Here is a 17,548-nt window from a genome sequence, read left to right as displayed (position 1 = left end):
TGTTTTGATAAACTGAAATGTTTGTTCTACTTTAGAGATTATCAGTGTCTTAAGTTGGAGATACCAAATGGCTTTTCATCTCTGTGTGTGAGTGCAAGCATACACTTGCATTTAAAATCATGAATGAAAGAAGATGGGACACAAAAAGAGAGAGAAGGGAAAGACAGAGGAGGACATGCAGCACACAATGAGGATCTTTGGGGTGGGATCATATCAATGGGCAGAGATGCTCCATCTATCCTTGTACTATTTGGCTTTGGTGTGGTTGATGTTTACTATCCAAGGGCATTTCTAGCTTCTCCTTGGCTGTTACACTGTTGTCCATGTATTGGCAAAAAAGAATTCTTGGCATGATGCTCTACCAAAGAAATCTATGATACAAAATCACTTCTTGGGGTGGATGTTGGCAATGCACTCCTCAATTGCCTACTCTTATTTTACTTTTTCTTCTTAACTGTCATTTCCCACTACTATTTTAAAGGCAGGAGAGTCACTTGTTAGTAAAATTGTGATGTGAAATATTTACCTTAACTACTAATGAGCTGTTATAAGTATGATAATGTCTGATGAATTCTCCGTATACTTATATCTTCTTTGTAAGGAGTCATATATAAAAGTTTGCAATGTACATTTTTAGTCACTGGAAAGATTTGGAGGTCCATTCTTATGATTCATATAGTAGTAAGTAGCATTTTGGCTCTGTCATGAACAAAACCCAGTCAAGTACAATTTACTACATTTACTATGAAATTCTACAGATCACTACTTTGCTTGATTCCTGCCCCACCCCCCACCCCCAGCTGCCATGTACAGGTCAGGAAAAGTTTGTCGCCCAAGATGGGCTGACATTTTTTCAAAAAGGCTGATCATGGAAAGTCATGAAGAGCCTGCATGAATCCATATGCTTAGGAAAGATCATGAACAGGGCAATGCAATCTATAGTGCACTGGGGCATGAACTCCCATTAAAGCTTTTTCTGTGTGATTTGGCACTTAAAATTAAATGATCCCAAATAGTCAAATCTTCAGGCATGTACACACATTTCCCATGATCACTTATATTTAAAAAGGTTCATGGGTATCTAGAAAATAATTCACATGGAAATGTACTTATATTTCCACGTTCCAAGTTTACAGATACCTCAGTATCAGTGACATCCTTGGTCTGAAGGATCACATCCCTGTCTACAGCTCAGTGGCCAGAAACAAAGTAACCTTCATGGATCAAGATGTTAAAATTAAAGCAGAGGTGTGTGATTTAACATCTTGAAAGGTAAGCCTCAACTCTATCTCTGAATAACTCATGGCATTTCCATTCTCTGTCTCTCTGATATGAGTGGCAAATACATGTACTCTGCACCCTACAAAGAATCTAACACTTCTGTGAGATTTGTCTCTCGTCTCCTTAACTCACCTTTAAAGTGCTTTTCAGAATACGCAGCTGGTGCAATTTTTCATTGACTACTGGATCACTGCATCTTTTAATAAATGACTTCTTATACTCCATCTTGGTAGAAATGTGCCGGTCTCCTAAAGGGGACAAACTAGCTAGTTCCAAGGATCGGTACAAATCTTGCAGGGAATCTGCAGGTTTTTCTTCTATTGTTTCAGCTGTAAGACACACAAAATTAACTACATAGATTACAAAAGGAAGTCTAGAGCAGGGATTTTCAAACTATGCTATCAGCTATGCCTAAACTGGGAAAAATGCTTGTTTGAGCGTACCCAAATTCAAATGTGACAAAATTATTACAGAGAAAGCATTGCACTACAGGAAAACAAATTAAACGTGTTGATTTTTATGTGGGACAATCATCTTACATGTATGTATTTTGCTTGTACATATAGTGTGTGTGTGTGTGTGTGTGTGTGTGTGTGTGTGTGTGTGTGTGCACATGTGCGTGTGTGCACACATACACACTTCCACATATATGTAAGTCATGGCCAATTATATTTTCTTTCAGTATGTGTTCATAAAGATGCACACATGGTAATACGTACACACAGTAATTTGCGATGAGCATATGAAGCTGCATTATACTGACATAATTGATCAATCAATGTCAGCTCTGCGAAGGCTGACAGTGGCTCTTTGGGGTCTCAGGTGGAATTATTTCATGTCATCTACTACCAGTGTTTGAAGCTAGGACCTTCCTGCATCCAAAGCAGATGCTCCACCACTGAGCCACAGCATCTCTGCATATTGAGGCCAAATTCATCTCTCCAATGGAAAACTCAACAGTTCATCCAAAGTATGATTATATTTGACTTGCATATACTGTTTTGTTATATGGTCAATGCAATAAACAGTTAATGAATTTGGCTGCATCGGTCCTATTTGAAGGAGCTGTAAAGTTGTACCCTCAGTGTTGCAAAATCATGGAGTTGAAACAATGTGTTTTGAGTTGTTCAGTTCTTTGGAGAATATAGTGTTAGCCTTCGTATTCATAACAAGTGATTGAATGTTTATTCAGTCACTGGGATCATTCCATACCCAGAAGATATTGTGCTAGTTAATATCTTTAATTAAGCATGCCAACTACTCTTTGAAACATTTCTTTTGTGTCATGATATTTCTTAATATCTTGCCACTTAGAAAAATATATTGATTTTAAAAGAAATTTATGCATCGCTAGTACCATTTCTTTAGCAAAATCTTCCTCTTGTGCAGTGTGCTTGTTTAGAAGATACCATAACCAGGACTGCAGCCTAAGAACATTTTGATGTGTTTGTTGCATCATTTTGGCTTGACAGTAGTGGCTAGGAGTATGGGCTGAGAATTCCTTGTTTCAAGCTTACTATTTACTATTAGCTCCTTTGATGGCCTTAGGCAAGCCGTTATTCTATCACTGAAGCCCTCAAATTGCAATATGGGGATAATACTACCAATCGACTTCATGGGGATGCTGAGCTGAACACATGAAACACACTATATAAATGTTAAGTCACCCTGTTAGGCTGTTTTTCAATATAGTCCCAGGCCCTGGGATGGCATTTTGTAGCTTATACACTTACTTGAGTGCTTTGGCATTTGTTTTGATTCATACAAAGTGCTTGTACTGCTTTTGTGGATTTAGTTGAATGATAGTTATCACAGAGGGATGCAGGAAAAAAGACTAAAAATTGGCTTCAAAAATGTAGTGGTATTATCACCCTGTTATCACCAAACTGCTGTTCTAAAGGATATTACTCAATGTTCTTCAAATGTTGTTGGAGATAGGGAAAAAGAAGGCAGCTTTGACACCAAAGAGGCCAATAGGAGCAACAGGCAGATTTTGCCTGTCCTGAAAAATTTGTGTCACAATAATCACTGAATTCCAAGCATGCACAACTCATTACGCTGAGGGTCACTTTTATATTGTGATTAACAGAAGAGAGACACAGCACTGTTAATTACGTAAAAGCCATTGAAGCTATAGTTAGGAAGGTACTGACATACATCACATGCTTTATGCTTTGAAGTTCTGGTATATGCTATTAGAAGATTCACAAAGACAGCATACTGGAGAATGAACAGAGTGGATCATGTATGCTTTTGATTGAATCGTTTTTCGTCTGTGCTATAATGTAATGTAGCACCTTTGTCTTAGTATGCTGGCTTTCCTTTGTAGTAACTCCCCTCTTTCTGTCCCACTATCTGATTGTACCCTTGTGTATGCATGTATGTTTGATTTATATATTACATTATGTACGTATGGATGTTAACTGAGTATCCAAAGGTTTATAGAATATAATCAGAAAGGTATACCAAAGAAGCCTTCACATATTATTACTGTCAATCCACAAACCATCCACTCTCTCTCGACCAACTTCTTGAACAAAGCCTCTCTTGAACCATCCAATTCCACATTCATTCATGATTCACTGTCAGCTTTGGTCTTTTCTCTGTATCTCTGAAAAATACCTCTTCTCTACATACTGCTAGTGGCTGACCTTTGGGGAAATTATGGGCTGTATTAGACATCCCAAGATTTCTACACTCCCATGTGGCAAATGGCATGAAGTCCACAAGATTATCTTGTCAGTCTTCTTGACAGTTGCATGTATGATTATTATAGATAGTGATCAATATTTCCGATGTGGAAGTGATGTTTATAGAAAGATCACACCTGCCTTGTAGCCTAAGTCATTTGTGTGTTATTTATGATGCCTAGCATATAGGACTAAATTAGTGTTTAGCAGCAATAATACATATATACATGAAATCAAGGGATTTAGATGGGAGTAACTCAGTTTAGGATTGCACTGATAGCAAACTATCTTGAGCTAGAATGTTGGCCATGGGGCTAATTCATTCAAGCAAAGAAACAAGTGTTGATTTATGCTGTGCTGCACAAGTATTATACAACAGGGAATAAGAGTGCCTAGAGTCTATACAATTCTGCAGATTTTCCTCCCTTTAAAACTGGAGATAGCTTAATGCTCCTTGCATATATTGGGATATGGGATATTTCCTTGGGATATTTCATCTTTACCTAATCATTCAACACAAAACTTTTATTTACTAAATCTTTTATTTACTTTATCAATACAACACTTTTCTCCCCCTTGGGGACTCAAAGTGGCTTACATTGGTCTTCTTTCCTCCATACAAATTATATTACGACATATATTAAGCTATGACTAAGGCAAATTTTGTGCAGAAATTTTGCCCAACTGCAAAATTGTGTAGTCATCTGGCAAGCAAATTCATATGACAATCTATAAAAATAAGCTTATATTAGGAGGAAAAAATCATAGGCACTGACTACTGAGGACATAAGAAACAGCACTTCAAAAAATCTGAGGGTACATATCAGGCAGGTCAGCAATTGATCAACATCTTCCTGTAATCTACATGGAATCAAAAGCAACTAATCTAGCCCCTCCCCCTCCCCCCACAACTTTTTCAGTTTATGGGCACATTTGGAATTTTGACAGACAGTGGCGGGTGCAACCACAAAATGACTGACACAGGAAGTGGAGCCAACCTCACAATGTCAGAGAGTGAGATTATGCATAACTCTGATAGCAGCTCTTCAGCATTACAGGCAGAAGCTTTCTTTAATGGATTGCTTTTTAAAATGTACTTACTTTAAAAAACTTTTTCTTACACACCCATAAAATAAGAATTACATAATGAACTAGCTAAACCCTCATCTGGCAGTATCTGTCTTCATTTGGCAACCATCTAACACACGCAAAAGGAAAAAAAAACACCTTCCCCTGGCTTCTTCTATGTTTTAGATGGGCCCTTTTCTTATGAGCTCAAACATTTTCAGCCTATAGTATTTCTTGTAACAATGACAGTTGGTATTGAAGGGCTGGTGAGAGAGCACTGCATACATGATATGTTCTGTATGAGATTCTGGCCAGATTTTGATAGAAACATAAATTATTTTTGAGAAGTTACCAGAATTTGATGTAGTGATAGTATCAAGTTCCACCTGAATTATAAACATATATTCACACTGGGAAGATCGGATGACATCAGTAGAAGTTCCAGTTAGGTACATTAAGCATGGTAGCCATGCTAACTTGTGTTTAGTAAGAAGGAAGTCCCACTGCATTTTTAGAATATCACTCTGCTATTTGCACAGGCAAAGTACTTTACATAAAGCTGGTGTCATCATTATACCATAAACATCAGAAACTCAAAAAGCCCCATTTGGCCCCACCCACTTTCTAAAAATAGTTGGTGGGTATCAAGAAAGGTGTTAGTGGGTGCTATAGCACCCGTAGGCACTATGTTGAGGGCCCCTGATCCAATGCACCAGTTTCCTCTTCTGGTGGACTGGCATTTAAAAAAAGGCACCTTTAGAGATTATAAGAATAATCATTGAGTCCTTTTTAAATTTCATTTTTTATTTACTTTGTTTCAGAGTTAAAGTAAAGTAATGTTTGTTTCAAACATTATTCTAGTGTGAACTATCTTGAATCAACATTATTCCTCCACAGTGGCAGACAGGTTATATCTGTCAGTCAAGCTCCCAAGCACAGTTGGACACTTTCTGTCTGGAGGTGCCATTGGACATCACAATCCTCATATACACCAGAATGGCACTTTGATATTGCTTTTGTAACCCCTATGAGCTGATTGATTTAGCCCAAGTAGGGCAGAGTCAGAAGCTAGAGCCAGGCAGCTGAGGAAGAAGCTGGTTGTTGGGGAGCTTTATGATAATTAATGTGCTCTTATCACCATGAATAAGGAAATCAGAAATGCTATATGTAAATAATATGACTTAAAGCGGTATATGGTTGGTGTTATTACTGGGATTGTATTGTTCTTGCAGGGCTGTAATTTCCCAAGAAGAGGACAGATGCCTGGATTGTGGCAAAGGACTCTATCATTTGGTGGAATCTGACAAGTCGGACTGTTCACCTTGAGTAGTTTTCAAAGACATTGAAAACATACATTTCTGTATGATTGCACTTTTGAGTTTGTTTTAAAAATAGTTGTGTTGTATTAATTGTTAAAGGGTTTGATATTTTTTTTCTTAATTTATAGCTGTGTAAAAGTTTGCTTTCTAAGCCCCAGAACCCATACAAAGGTAGGTTACACTGACACAAGCAAGCGTGGATAAAAACTCTCTTTCTTTTGAATACCTAAGATATTGACAATATGGAAACAAAGTAATATCATAGCCACAAATATTACTAAATTAGTGTTTTCTACAAACCTGTTATAGATGTTTGTAATGGAATAACTGAAGAAAAGGTGCCAGTTTGGTGTAGTGGTTAAGAGCAGTTGGACTCTAATCTGGAGAAATGGGTTTGATTCCCTACTCCTCCACCCAAGCTGGGTGACCCTGGGTCAGTCATAGCTCTTCCAGAGCTCTCTCAGACCTACCCACCTCACAGGGTGATTGTTGTGGGGATAAGAATAACATACTTTGTAAACTGCTCTGAATGGGTGTTAAGTTGTCCTGAAGGGCGGTATATAAATCGAATGTTGTTGTTGTTGTTAAACTTGTTTGGTGCTGTGTCCCAGCTCATTTCTACAAACACCTCTACCGGGCAGGCTTGGATCATGTAGAACATTTCAGCAGATGGAAAGGATTCCAATCAGACAAAGGGAACCTTCCTCGCCTCTCTTCTTCCACTGCAGCCCATGCCTCCCTGAAATGTTGCTCATGGGAAACAGGATTCCCAGGAACAGCATGAAAGGGGAATTAAAAAATCTGCATCAGGAGGAAGAAACTGGCAAAAATCACTGCTTTCTGTTCCATTTGCAAAAATCCTCTATGGGATCTAACCCAGTGCGATCCCATGCGGAGTTATTGGAGTCTTAATGCCATTGAAGTAAAGGTTTTAGACTGAAGAAATTGCACACAGGATCGCACTGAAAATTTACCACTTTAAGAGGGGTGATACAATCGTATCTCAATCATGATATGAATAGCATATAGTGTGGTGGCAGGGAGCTAGACTTTAGGCAATGCTATTGTTATCATAAGCACTAACCCAGATAGGTAGCCTGATCTCATCAGATCTCAGAAGCTAACCAGGGTCTACCTGGTCAGTATTTGGATGAGTGACCACCTTGAAAGCCCAGGGATCCTACACAGCGGTAGGTAATGTCAAACCACTTCAGCTAGTCTCTTGCCTTGAAAACCCTAGGGGGTTGCAATAGGTTTGGATGGCATACACACGGCGCACACAAAATTATCCTCTACTATTTCTAGAAAATAACACGAGGTATCATGCATTTTCCTACCAACCAAGGTGCTTAAAAGAAACCATTAGACAGTTAAATCAGTTGTTGTACATTATGGATATACCCTGAATGTTTTTCTTGAACCATTCTGAATTATTATAAAAGTTAATATTCTGTATTTTCAGTAATCATGAAGAAAATAAACTTTACTCCAGTAACAATTTTTTTCTATAAAATTGTAAGTTACTTTGTTTTTAAAAGCAACTGTCCATTTTCTGTAAGTTCTTCAAAAAAGTATCTAAAAATGTATTGGTATGTGCTGATTTATACTATATATTACTTTGATTATGTCAAAGGGATGAAACATTCAAACAAGCTCCTTACCTGGAGATCATAAGAGGTAGCTATTGACAAAAAGTGCAAAGAAAGAGAAAAATAGTATAAATAAAATCAACGTAAAATTTGGAGAAAACTAATAAACTGCAAAATGATGTGTGTGTAATGGCAAATACATTATAAAATTACCCACTATTGTTTTGTTTCAGTACAAAATAGATCGGGCTATTAATTTTTTAGTGTTATATAGCAGACTAGTAACATTAGTTATATAAGCGAAGAACTCAAGTAAAATAAACATGAGTGCCACTGCATTTTGGCTGCAGATTGATTTTTTATACTTCAGTTCAGGTTCTAGGTAATAACATACTAATCTTGTAGTCATGTAATGTTTGCAGGAGACTGAACTGTGGTGTGTTTTTTTCACCTGTTCTGTCTGAAGTGGATGATACTGTCCTTATAGAAATGTTTACTACAGAAGTCCATGTAGCGTTGTTCTTTTATCATGCTATTTGTGGTATGACATAAGTGATTACAATGAAAAAGGCTATGCAAAAGGTCAAATGACAAATGATGGAAGAGGTTGAACATAGCTACATTAGTCACAAAAATGTAAGCAATACTTGGGGAAGATCAATGTCTGTCATGTTTTATAGGACAGGTATTCAGGTTTTAATATGGAACATGTATTCCCAGGACACAATCTTTACTAAGTTCAGGAACTCTATTTAATAGATCACAAATGTGTCATGGCAAACACAATATATAAATTTTAACAAAGAAAGCTTCATACGGGGGTAATAAATCTGACCCCAAATCCATATATTTTTATACTTAACAACACAAATACTGTAAGATGTTTATTGTACTCTGTGATAGTTTTGAATGACCAAGCTTCATATAGTTGTCTTGTAACTCAAAATACTCTCAGTTCCTCTGTATAACTTGGTAGTTTGGTTTCTTATAGTAGTTATGGCAGACAGCTGTGTCCTAAGTGACACATATAAAAGCAACTGAGAACACAGATGCAGTTCCATATAGCTTGAATTATGCATCGGTGTGTAATAGAGATGGGCATGAACTGGGAAAAATCCAAACCATGTGGTTCGTGGTTCTTCACATTTCACGAACCATGAACCATGAACTTTTACAAACTTGCCTCGGTTCGTGAACTGGTTAGTTTGGTTCGTGAAAACATCACTTTCAGGACAGCAGAAGGTCTGCAGAATAGGGGTTTGCACTTCTGGTTTCCCCCTTTTAAATGCCTGCTGCTTTTAAGTGTGTGGGAGGGGAATACCCCATCAGCTGAAAAAAGGTGCCGTCTTGAAAGCAGCAATACTTTTCTTGCATGGCAAGGAAAGTGTTGCTGCTTTCAAACTCCTGCTGCTGCTCCCTCCCAGGCATGTTTCAGGCTTTGAAAAAGAGAGAACAAAACAAACATTTTGCACAGTCCTTTGGAAACAAAATAGCAGGGAAGCTGGGAGGAGATGAAACAGCAGCTTCCCTGCCACTTCGTTTCCAAAGGACTGTGCAAAATGCTTGGTTTCCCCTCAAAGCCTGAAACATGCCTGGGAGGGAGGGAAAAGGAGCCATTTAATCATTTCCTGGCTTTTAAAGCCAGGAGGAATGTGCAGTAACATTACAATGTTGCAATGTTACAATGTTACAACATTACAGCCCTTTCTTGCCTTTGGGAAAAAAAGAGAGCGTGTGCATACTCCTAAGGAGGAAAGGAAAGACCAGACATTTAACCCTTTCCTGGCTTTTAAAGCCAGCAGGGAATAAGAAAACTCCTGCAAACATGGGAAGCAGAACAAATAAGTTCAAGTGCAAAAAGGATGTCAGGTGATGGGAGGGGGATGCCCCTCCTCTCAGTAGAAAAAAGCAGCAGGCCCTGTGAAAGCAGCAACATTTTTCTTGCAGGCAAGAAAAGTGTTGTTGCTTTCAAATGCCTCCTATCAGCTGAAAAGCAGCACGGTGAACACCTCTACTGTAGAAAGCCCATCTCCGGTTGCCTAGGAAATTGATTGATGGTACCAGGCTGTCTGCAGTGATGAAACGAAAAATGAACCGGCCTAAAGTTCATTGTCGTTCATCAGAAATGGGATCTGATGAACCACCAGTTCGCAAACCATGAACCGGCCCAGTTCGTGATGAACTTTGGTTCGTATTTCAGTTCATGCCCATCTCTAGTGTGTAGATATGGGGGATACTTTCATGCATCATAAGAGTACTGATGATTAACAGACTCAATTTAAAAAACATTTGATTAGAGTAACAACAACAATAACAACACCAACATTTGATTTATATACCGCCCTTCAGGACAACTTAACACCCACTCAGAGTGGTTTACAAAGTATGTTATTATTATCCCCACAACAAACACCCTGTGAGGCGGCTGGGGCTGAGAGAGCTCCTAGAAGCTGTGACTGACCCAAGGTCATCCAGCAAGCTTTAAGTGAAGGAGTGGGGAATCAAATCCGGTTCTCCAGGGCTGCTTCCACACACGTTGGATAATGCACTTTCAATGCTCTTTAGTGATAATTTGGAACTGGGTTTTCGTGTGTGAAACACAAAATCCACTTCTAAAGGATAACTAAAGTGCATTGAAAGTGCATTATTCAACGTGTGTGGAAACGGCCCAGATTAGAGTCCTGCGCTCTTAACCACTACACAAAACTGCTTCCACAAGATTCCTGGAGTAGTATGTTATACATGCTGCAGATAAACATCCTTATATTATTTTTAATGGTGAAATAGAACCCAGTCCATGTTACATGGCACTGTGCAAAAAAATAAGCTTGAGTTTGCCCAGATCAGGTGGGAACAGTGTGAAAGATGCCTGTTCAGAATTATTAGAACTTCTGGCTCAGCCCAGGAAGAAGCTTCATAAAAAGTAGCAAAGTAGCAGCACACACAAAAATTGGTCAATCTGCCTCTAAGAATATACTTAGGTAGCAGAAAACAGTACTTACCACTCACTTCCTTTGTAAAAACTATTACCATTTAGAAAAAATTATTGTAAATTACCAACTTTAAGTAATATACAGAAGTTTGACAAACTAATTATAAATTAATGTCTGCTAATTGCTACCCTTCCAATTATTATTAGAAAATGGAAATGGACATTCAATTAACCATTTCAAAGAGAAAAAAGTCTTATCTTAAATCTGAATGCGCATTGCTGCCAATATATTAATAATAATAATAATAATAATAATAATAATAACAACAACAACATTTTTATATACCGCCCTTCAGGTTGACTTAACACCCCACTCAGAGCGGTTTACAAAGTATGTCATTATTATCCCCACAACAAAACACCCTGTGAGGTGGGTGGGGCTGAGAGAGCTCCAGAGAACTGTGACTAGCCCAAGGTCACCAAGCTGGCTTCAAGTGGAGGAGTAGGGAATCAAACCTGGTTCTCCAGATTAGAGTCCCACGCTCTTAACCACTACACCAAATTAGCTCCTTCTATCCTTTGACAAAGTGTAGCAAATAAGTCATCTCTGAAAAACCAAAACAGTAAGCCATTTTAAATTCTAATCTTACATTTTAGCTGTCTAATTCATTTCCAAAACATTTAATTTGTATCTAATTTTTAAAATTTAATGGCAGGCTATAAAGATTTCAGGCCATGCTAGTTAGGCTTTAGTGATAAATCAGGTTGCAAAATCTTTTACAAATGAAACAGTGATTTGTTGATCCTGAAGCAGATATTTCAAAGGAAATCATAAAAAAATCTGCCTCTGCTAAATACCAAAACACCAGAAAATTGCAAAGTGATTTCTTAGAATACAGGATTATTTTTTTAAAAATACAATGGTAAAGATGTGTCTTCAGACAAGGAACGAAGTTCTATGAGCAAAGTGTATAATTTAGCTAAAATAAGCACACCTAAAACCCTTCATTTCAGTTGAAGAGATTTACAGTGAAATCCTAAGCAGATTTACTCCAGTCTAAACACATTGAAATGAATAGGCTAAGACTGGAGTAACCTTGCCTAGGATTGCACTGTTAGGCATACTTTTTCCTACTGAATTCAGTAAGACCTCCCCCGAGCACTTAATTTTGCTGAATTACACTCAAAAGATTTTTTTTAAATCAAGAAAATAATCATTAATGTATTTTTGACAAAATAATTACATTAGCTTTATGCAGAAGAAAAATTTGTTGAAATCATAGTGAAATGTTTATACAGACCTACAGCAGGCTCAGGATCTTAAAAGAAAATGACATGCATTTTAACTAGAGATGGGCACGAACTGGAAAAAAACAGAACCATGTGGTTTGTGGTTTGTCAAATTTCATGAACCACGAACCATGAACTTTCACGAACCTGCTCCTGGTTTGCGAACCGGCTTGTTTGGTTCATGAAAATGTCACACCCAGGTCAGAAAATCATCACTTGCGGGCCAGCAGAAGTTCACTTCTGGGTCAGCAGAAGGTCTGCAGGAAGTCCATCCCCTGTTGCCTAGGAAACTGATTGATTGGCACCAGGCTGTCTGCAGTGACGAATGAAAAAACGAACCAGCCTAAAGTTTGTGGCAGTTCATCAGAAATGGGATCTGCCGAACCATTGTTCATGATTCACAAACCACGAACCAGCCTGGTTCGTGCTTAATTTTGGTTCGTATTTCAGTTTGTGCCCATCTCTAATTTTAACTACTGCTTGTCTATTTAAGATTTTATTTTTGTAAATGCAACTTAAAGCTTATAGAGGTTTTTAAAATTACTGTAAAGCATATTTATATATTATTCAGTTGTGAAAAAATACATAACTCACTTTGCTTTAATAAGAGAAATATATGCATTTGTATATAAATAACTATATATAATTTTATTGGTATTAACAGAATGCAATACCATACATTGACCTGACAGAAATAAAACATTTCAAAATACGTTTTAAAATTATCTCTCCATAGGATAGTATGAAATATCAAGAAATTAGCACTGACAGTACAGTACACCCTTAGCCAAAAATAGAAAGAAAATCCACATCCAGTCACAGAGATACAGGCAAATAATGATCCATAGGAGACCCAGTATATAATGATAGAATCTGAATCTACTTTGAAAGACATTCAGAGATAATCTTGACCTCAGAACCACCTCCTATGGACCCTGAATGATTTACAGAGAATACTTTATGCCTGTGCTGCAAAGCAACATCACTCACATTTAAATCCTAGAAAGTAAGGAGAAACTGAAGTTTTCTTTCTCCAAAGTCTGAAACATTCCAGTGTGAGGTATCACTTAATTGTGATAGTATTTGTGCACCAGCTGATAAATCATCATAAACCAGTTAACTAACTCTATTGCAATCCTAAGCATATTTAATTGAAAGTAAGGTTCAAACTACACACAACAGGAACAGACCCATTTGTTTAAAACCGGATTTGCCCTAATCATGTATAAAGCAGGGGCTGGGAGGTCTAATTTTTAAGGCAACTGGAGCAGTCATATGAGAAGAACTGAACCTTCTGAAAGCTCCCAGAGAGTATCTCCAAGCACATTTCTCCTTGGTGAGCTCACTTTTGATAATTCTGTTGTGAGGAAGAAAATTGTGGATGTGGGAGGCTTTGACTCCTGCCTTTTGCTGGAAAATTTGGAGCCTCGTCCCCTGTATTACATGTAATTGGGGCAGTCCCAGATTTAAATAAATACTATGTGTAGTCAATAGGATATAGTTTCCAAGTTAACATGGATAGACGTTAAGTCTTGCAATAATCTGTGCACACCTAGACTTGATAGAATACATTTAATTTAGGTATTATACAGCAAGTTATTTTCCTTCACTAATGCAAAATACACCAAGAATGATATTAGCTTTGTTCCCACTTGGTCTGGATGGAAGTTACTGAAGTCCATTTTAAAAAATTAGGATTTTATAGTTACCATAGCGGATCCCTCTTTCTTTTCTTGAAGACTGCAGAACACACCTGAGTATCATCATAGCCCTTCCCTGCCATGACCCTCTTCCCTTTCTGTTTTTCCCAAGTTGGAGGCAGTATTTTCTGCAACTGTATTCCATGTAGCCTGGGTCTTATATTGCGCCTAGTTCCTCTGTAGAAAGGATGCATTCTTCAAAATAAAAGCAATAGATCTGGCAACAGGTTTGCCTTTTGTAAGACTTTCCTGGAGGCCCCTTACCCAGGCATTTGGTTGTCTATGTTTTAAAGTCAGTTCTTACTTATAAACATCAAAGTTATTCAAGAAGAAATGATTGGCTTTCTGAATGCAGGACATTAGAGGTTGCTTGCAAGAGGCTGAAGATGAGTCTCCGTCGTGCCAATTCTCTCCGATCTAAATTCTCTAATCAATAGTTTATCAATCTCTGAGTCCAAACGGTTCAATGCCAAGAGAAGTGGATCCGAGTTGGCAAGGGGAGGTTCTATCAACTCTCGCAGTGCTTTAGCCTAATATGATAAAGCAGTGATACAATATGGTAAAAGAACTGTAATGGGCCATTATTTCTATAGCACATCAGAACTGTATTATAAACATGAGCATGCAATCTACATTAATAGAGAAAGCATATATTGCAAGAATTTCATGTGGTGTTAGCTCTATGTTGTACGTTTTATCTGCATGCAGACATTCTCAATAAAAAAATGTCAGTGCCCTGTTCCTGAGACTTTAACAATTTCAGTCTCTGATGGAAGAAAAGTAATTAGCAATATGCAATTCTAATTTTTCAATTTGCATAAAATCTACAACATTTATAAAATCAAACCAATAGCCATAAATATATAATTATTTTTCCATGTAATTAACAACTAGGATCTCCTATTTAACATGAATTTCAAATTGCAGCTGAGGAAATAGAAAAAAACTGAGTTAAATTGTGTCCAATTTTATCAATGTGAAATGTATGGCTTTGTTTTAAAAAGAGAAACACATACAACTACTAAGCTGTCATAGAAAATTATATTGAAAAGGGAAACGTGGTTCATACTTATTTCAACTTGAAACTAATATTCTAAAAATATTCATAATTCCTTTGCTAAAACAATCCACCTATTTTCTCTATGTACACCATGTCATACCCTCATCAAATAACAACAGTGGAGTCCTGTTCCTTTCTGCATCCAGCACCAACTCAGTGTTCTTACTTTCAAAGTTCTCTATGGCTTTATCGCATGCAGCCTATCTTTCATTCTTATCTTCTGATATTTTTCTGGTAATAACCTTTGCTCCTGCAATTCTTTATTACCTTTAGTCTCCTGCTACCTGTTGCCATCTCTCAATGTTCAGCTTTTCCATGAGGGCTATTCCTTAAACCTCAATTTCAACAGTAACCAACCAAAGTATGTGTAATTTCAGTTGTTCATGGTGCTACCCTGCCCCCTTTTCCTGCTACTACGCTCATTGTCAAAATGTAGGCTGTAAACTCAGAGAAGAATCATGTGCACTGATGACACTATATAAATAAGGGTAATGGCGCTATAAAAATAAAGGTAATGGCACTATATAAATAAAGGTAATGGCGCTATATAAATAAAGGTAACGAACTATAAGAATGACACATGCAATATTTCCCACGTTCATATCAGCATACTGGGGAATATACACATGAACATATGAAGCTGTTTTAGACTGAATGAGACTACTGGTCCATCAAGGTCAGTATTGTCTCCTTAGACTGGCAGTGGCACTCCAGAACCTCAGGCAGAGGTCTTTCCCATCATTTAAGACCAGATCCTTTACCTGAAGATGTAAAAGATTGAACCTGGAACCTACTGCATGCCGAGGAGATGCTCTACCCAGAAAGAGCACCCAGAAAGAAGCACCCATAATATTTCTGCCTGCTATTTAGCTGTAAGAAGCTGGTCAAATAAAAGGTGGCAAAAGGCAGTCCAGTGCACAATAGACCGTTTTTCTACTTGACTATACTAGATTTTTAAAGTTTGAATGATGAAGGAAAAAAATTAGGATAGATAATATAATTCTCCAAAAGTTCTGTCTGAAACAAAATTCATTTATGCTATGTAAATTATTTTATATTTTATATTCAAAAATCATATGCCATACCTATAGAGACCTACTTGAGGTGGCTCATAAAGTACAAGCAAAGCAAATAGTAAATGTAAAAGTATGAATAATAAACCATGCCATAAAAATAGCATAAAACAGTTTAGATCCAAGATACAGTCATTTAATATTTATTTAAACATTTATACCAAGCTTTCCTTCCCACTGGGGAACCAAATTGGCTTACAACCTTGTTCTCCCCTCCTCCACGTTACTGTAACAACATCCCGTGAGGTAGGCTAGGATCAAAGAAAGTGATTGGCTGCAGGTCTTCCAATGAACTTCCATGGCAGAGCAGGATTCTAACCTCGGTCTGATACTCTAAGCACTACAGCATTTTTTCATAAAACAACTGAAAAAGCAGCTGTGCTAAACTATGGTGCCATCCTTTGAGTTCAATATACTTATAGGGGTGTAACTCTTCTTTAGATGGCACTTCAAGCGTTAAAAAGTTTTTGAAATCTGAAAATGAAAAACCTGTGCAGATCTCTACTCACTGGCAACAATGTTTCACAAAAACCAGTCCAGAAGCAGGAACGTACAACAGCTCTATTCTAGTGGTATTCACTTCATGGCTCATAGACAGCCACATTCACAATCTCTCAAACCAAAGACCTGATTACTATATGCCCTGTGCACCTCCTCATCAACCACATGCATACCATAATAGAAGGTATAATTATTATTATTGAATATAGAACTATATCCTTTTAGATTTAGATTTAGATTACTGTTTAGGAAAGGACTTTCCTCTCTTCCTTCTTGTGCTCTCCTCAGCATGAACAGCATTGTATGTGACAGAGTGGGGCTGCCAGGGTTCCTGTTGAGTAAGCTGGTCTTGAAAAAAATATGTGTGTGGGGGGGACCCACCACCACCACCCCAGTGTGGCTAGCTTGTTCTTTTTTCTGGGTAGCTGCAATGGTGCTAGTTTTACTCTGCATCTAGTTTGCTCTCTTCCTGACAGTTGCACAAGTACTGGGATGAGAGTATGGAGTTTGCAGAGAAGAGTAGGGAGACCGTTAGAGAATACAGGGGCCTTCACTTCCATACCTGGCATGAGAAATTCACTCACAGATGCTCACAGCTTATTTGTCCTCTAGTCCCTCTGGTGGCAGCTGTTTCAAGGTGGGAGCCATCTTTTGACCATGACCCCCATCAGGCAATGGCCTTGCCCAGTGTCCTGAAATACGGGGTAGATGCCATATTGGGAAACAGTGCTCAGAACAGTCACTGGTGGCTCCTGAGTTAATACCAATGCTCTAGTGACTGCTTTCCTTAGATCAATTTAGGTCACACTATCAAGGGTCTAACAATAATATGTGTTCCCCCTCCCCCAACATTCACATCTTGTGAAGTGATACATCATTCCAGTCCTAGCCCATCTACATTTGCTCCCAATTTGTTTCTGGGCACAATTCAAGGAGGTGCTAACATTTAAAGCTCTAAACTGTTTGGAACTGACATACCCGAAGGACTGCCTACTCCCTTATGAAACCACCCAGCCACTGCAGTCATCTTCAGAGGCCCCATTTC

The 17,548-nt window shown here is 38.0% G+C and overlaps 1 protein-coding gene across 4 annotated transcripts in view; it reads right to left on the bottom strand.

The window, feature by feature from the left end:
- CNKSR2 (connector enhancer of kinase suppressor of Ras 2) overlaps positions 1–17,548 on the bottom strand; it is a 281,178-nt gene that overhangs the window by 3,909 nt on the left and 259,721 nt on the right. For all 4 annotated transcript variants that reach the window (XM_054973601.1, XM_054973600.1, XM_054973602.1 and 1 more), the window contains one exon: positions 1,414–1,610. In XM_054973601.1, coding sequence (XP_054829576.1) covers positions 1,414–1,610 — 197 coding nt within the window. The remainder of the gene's footprint in view (positions 1–1,413; positions 1,611–17,548) is intronic.

This window comes from Eublepharis macularius, chromosome 3, assembly GCF_028583425.1.
Source record: "Eublepharis macularius isolate TG4126 chromosome 3, MPM_Emac_v1.0, whole genome shotgun sequence".
Classification (NCBI taxonomy): domain Eukaryota; kingdom Metazoa; phylum Chordata; class Lepidosauria; order Squamata; family Eublepharidae; genus Eublepharis; species Eublepharis macularius.
Note: the sequence above shows the minus strand (reverse complement) of the source record. Positions and strands in the feature narration are given on the sequence as shown.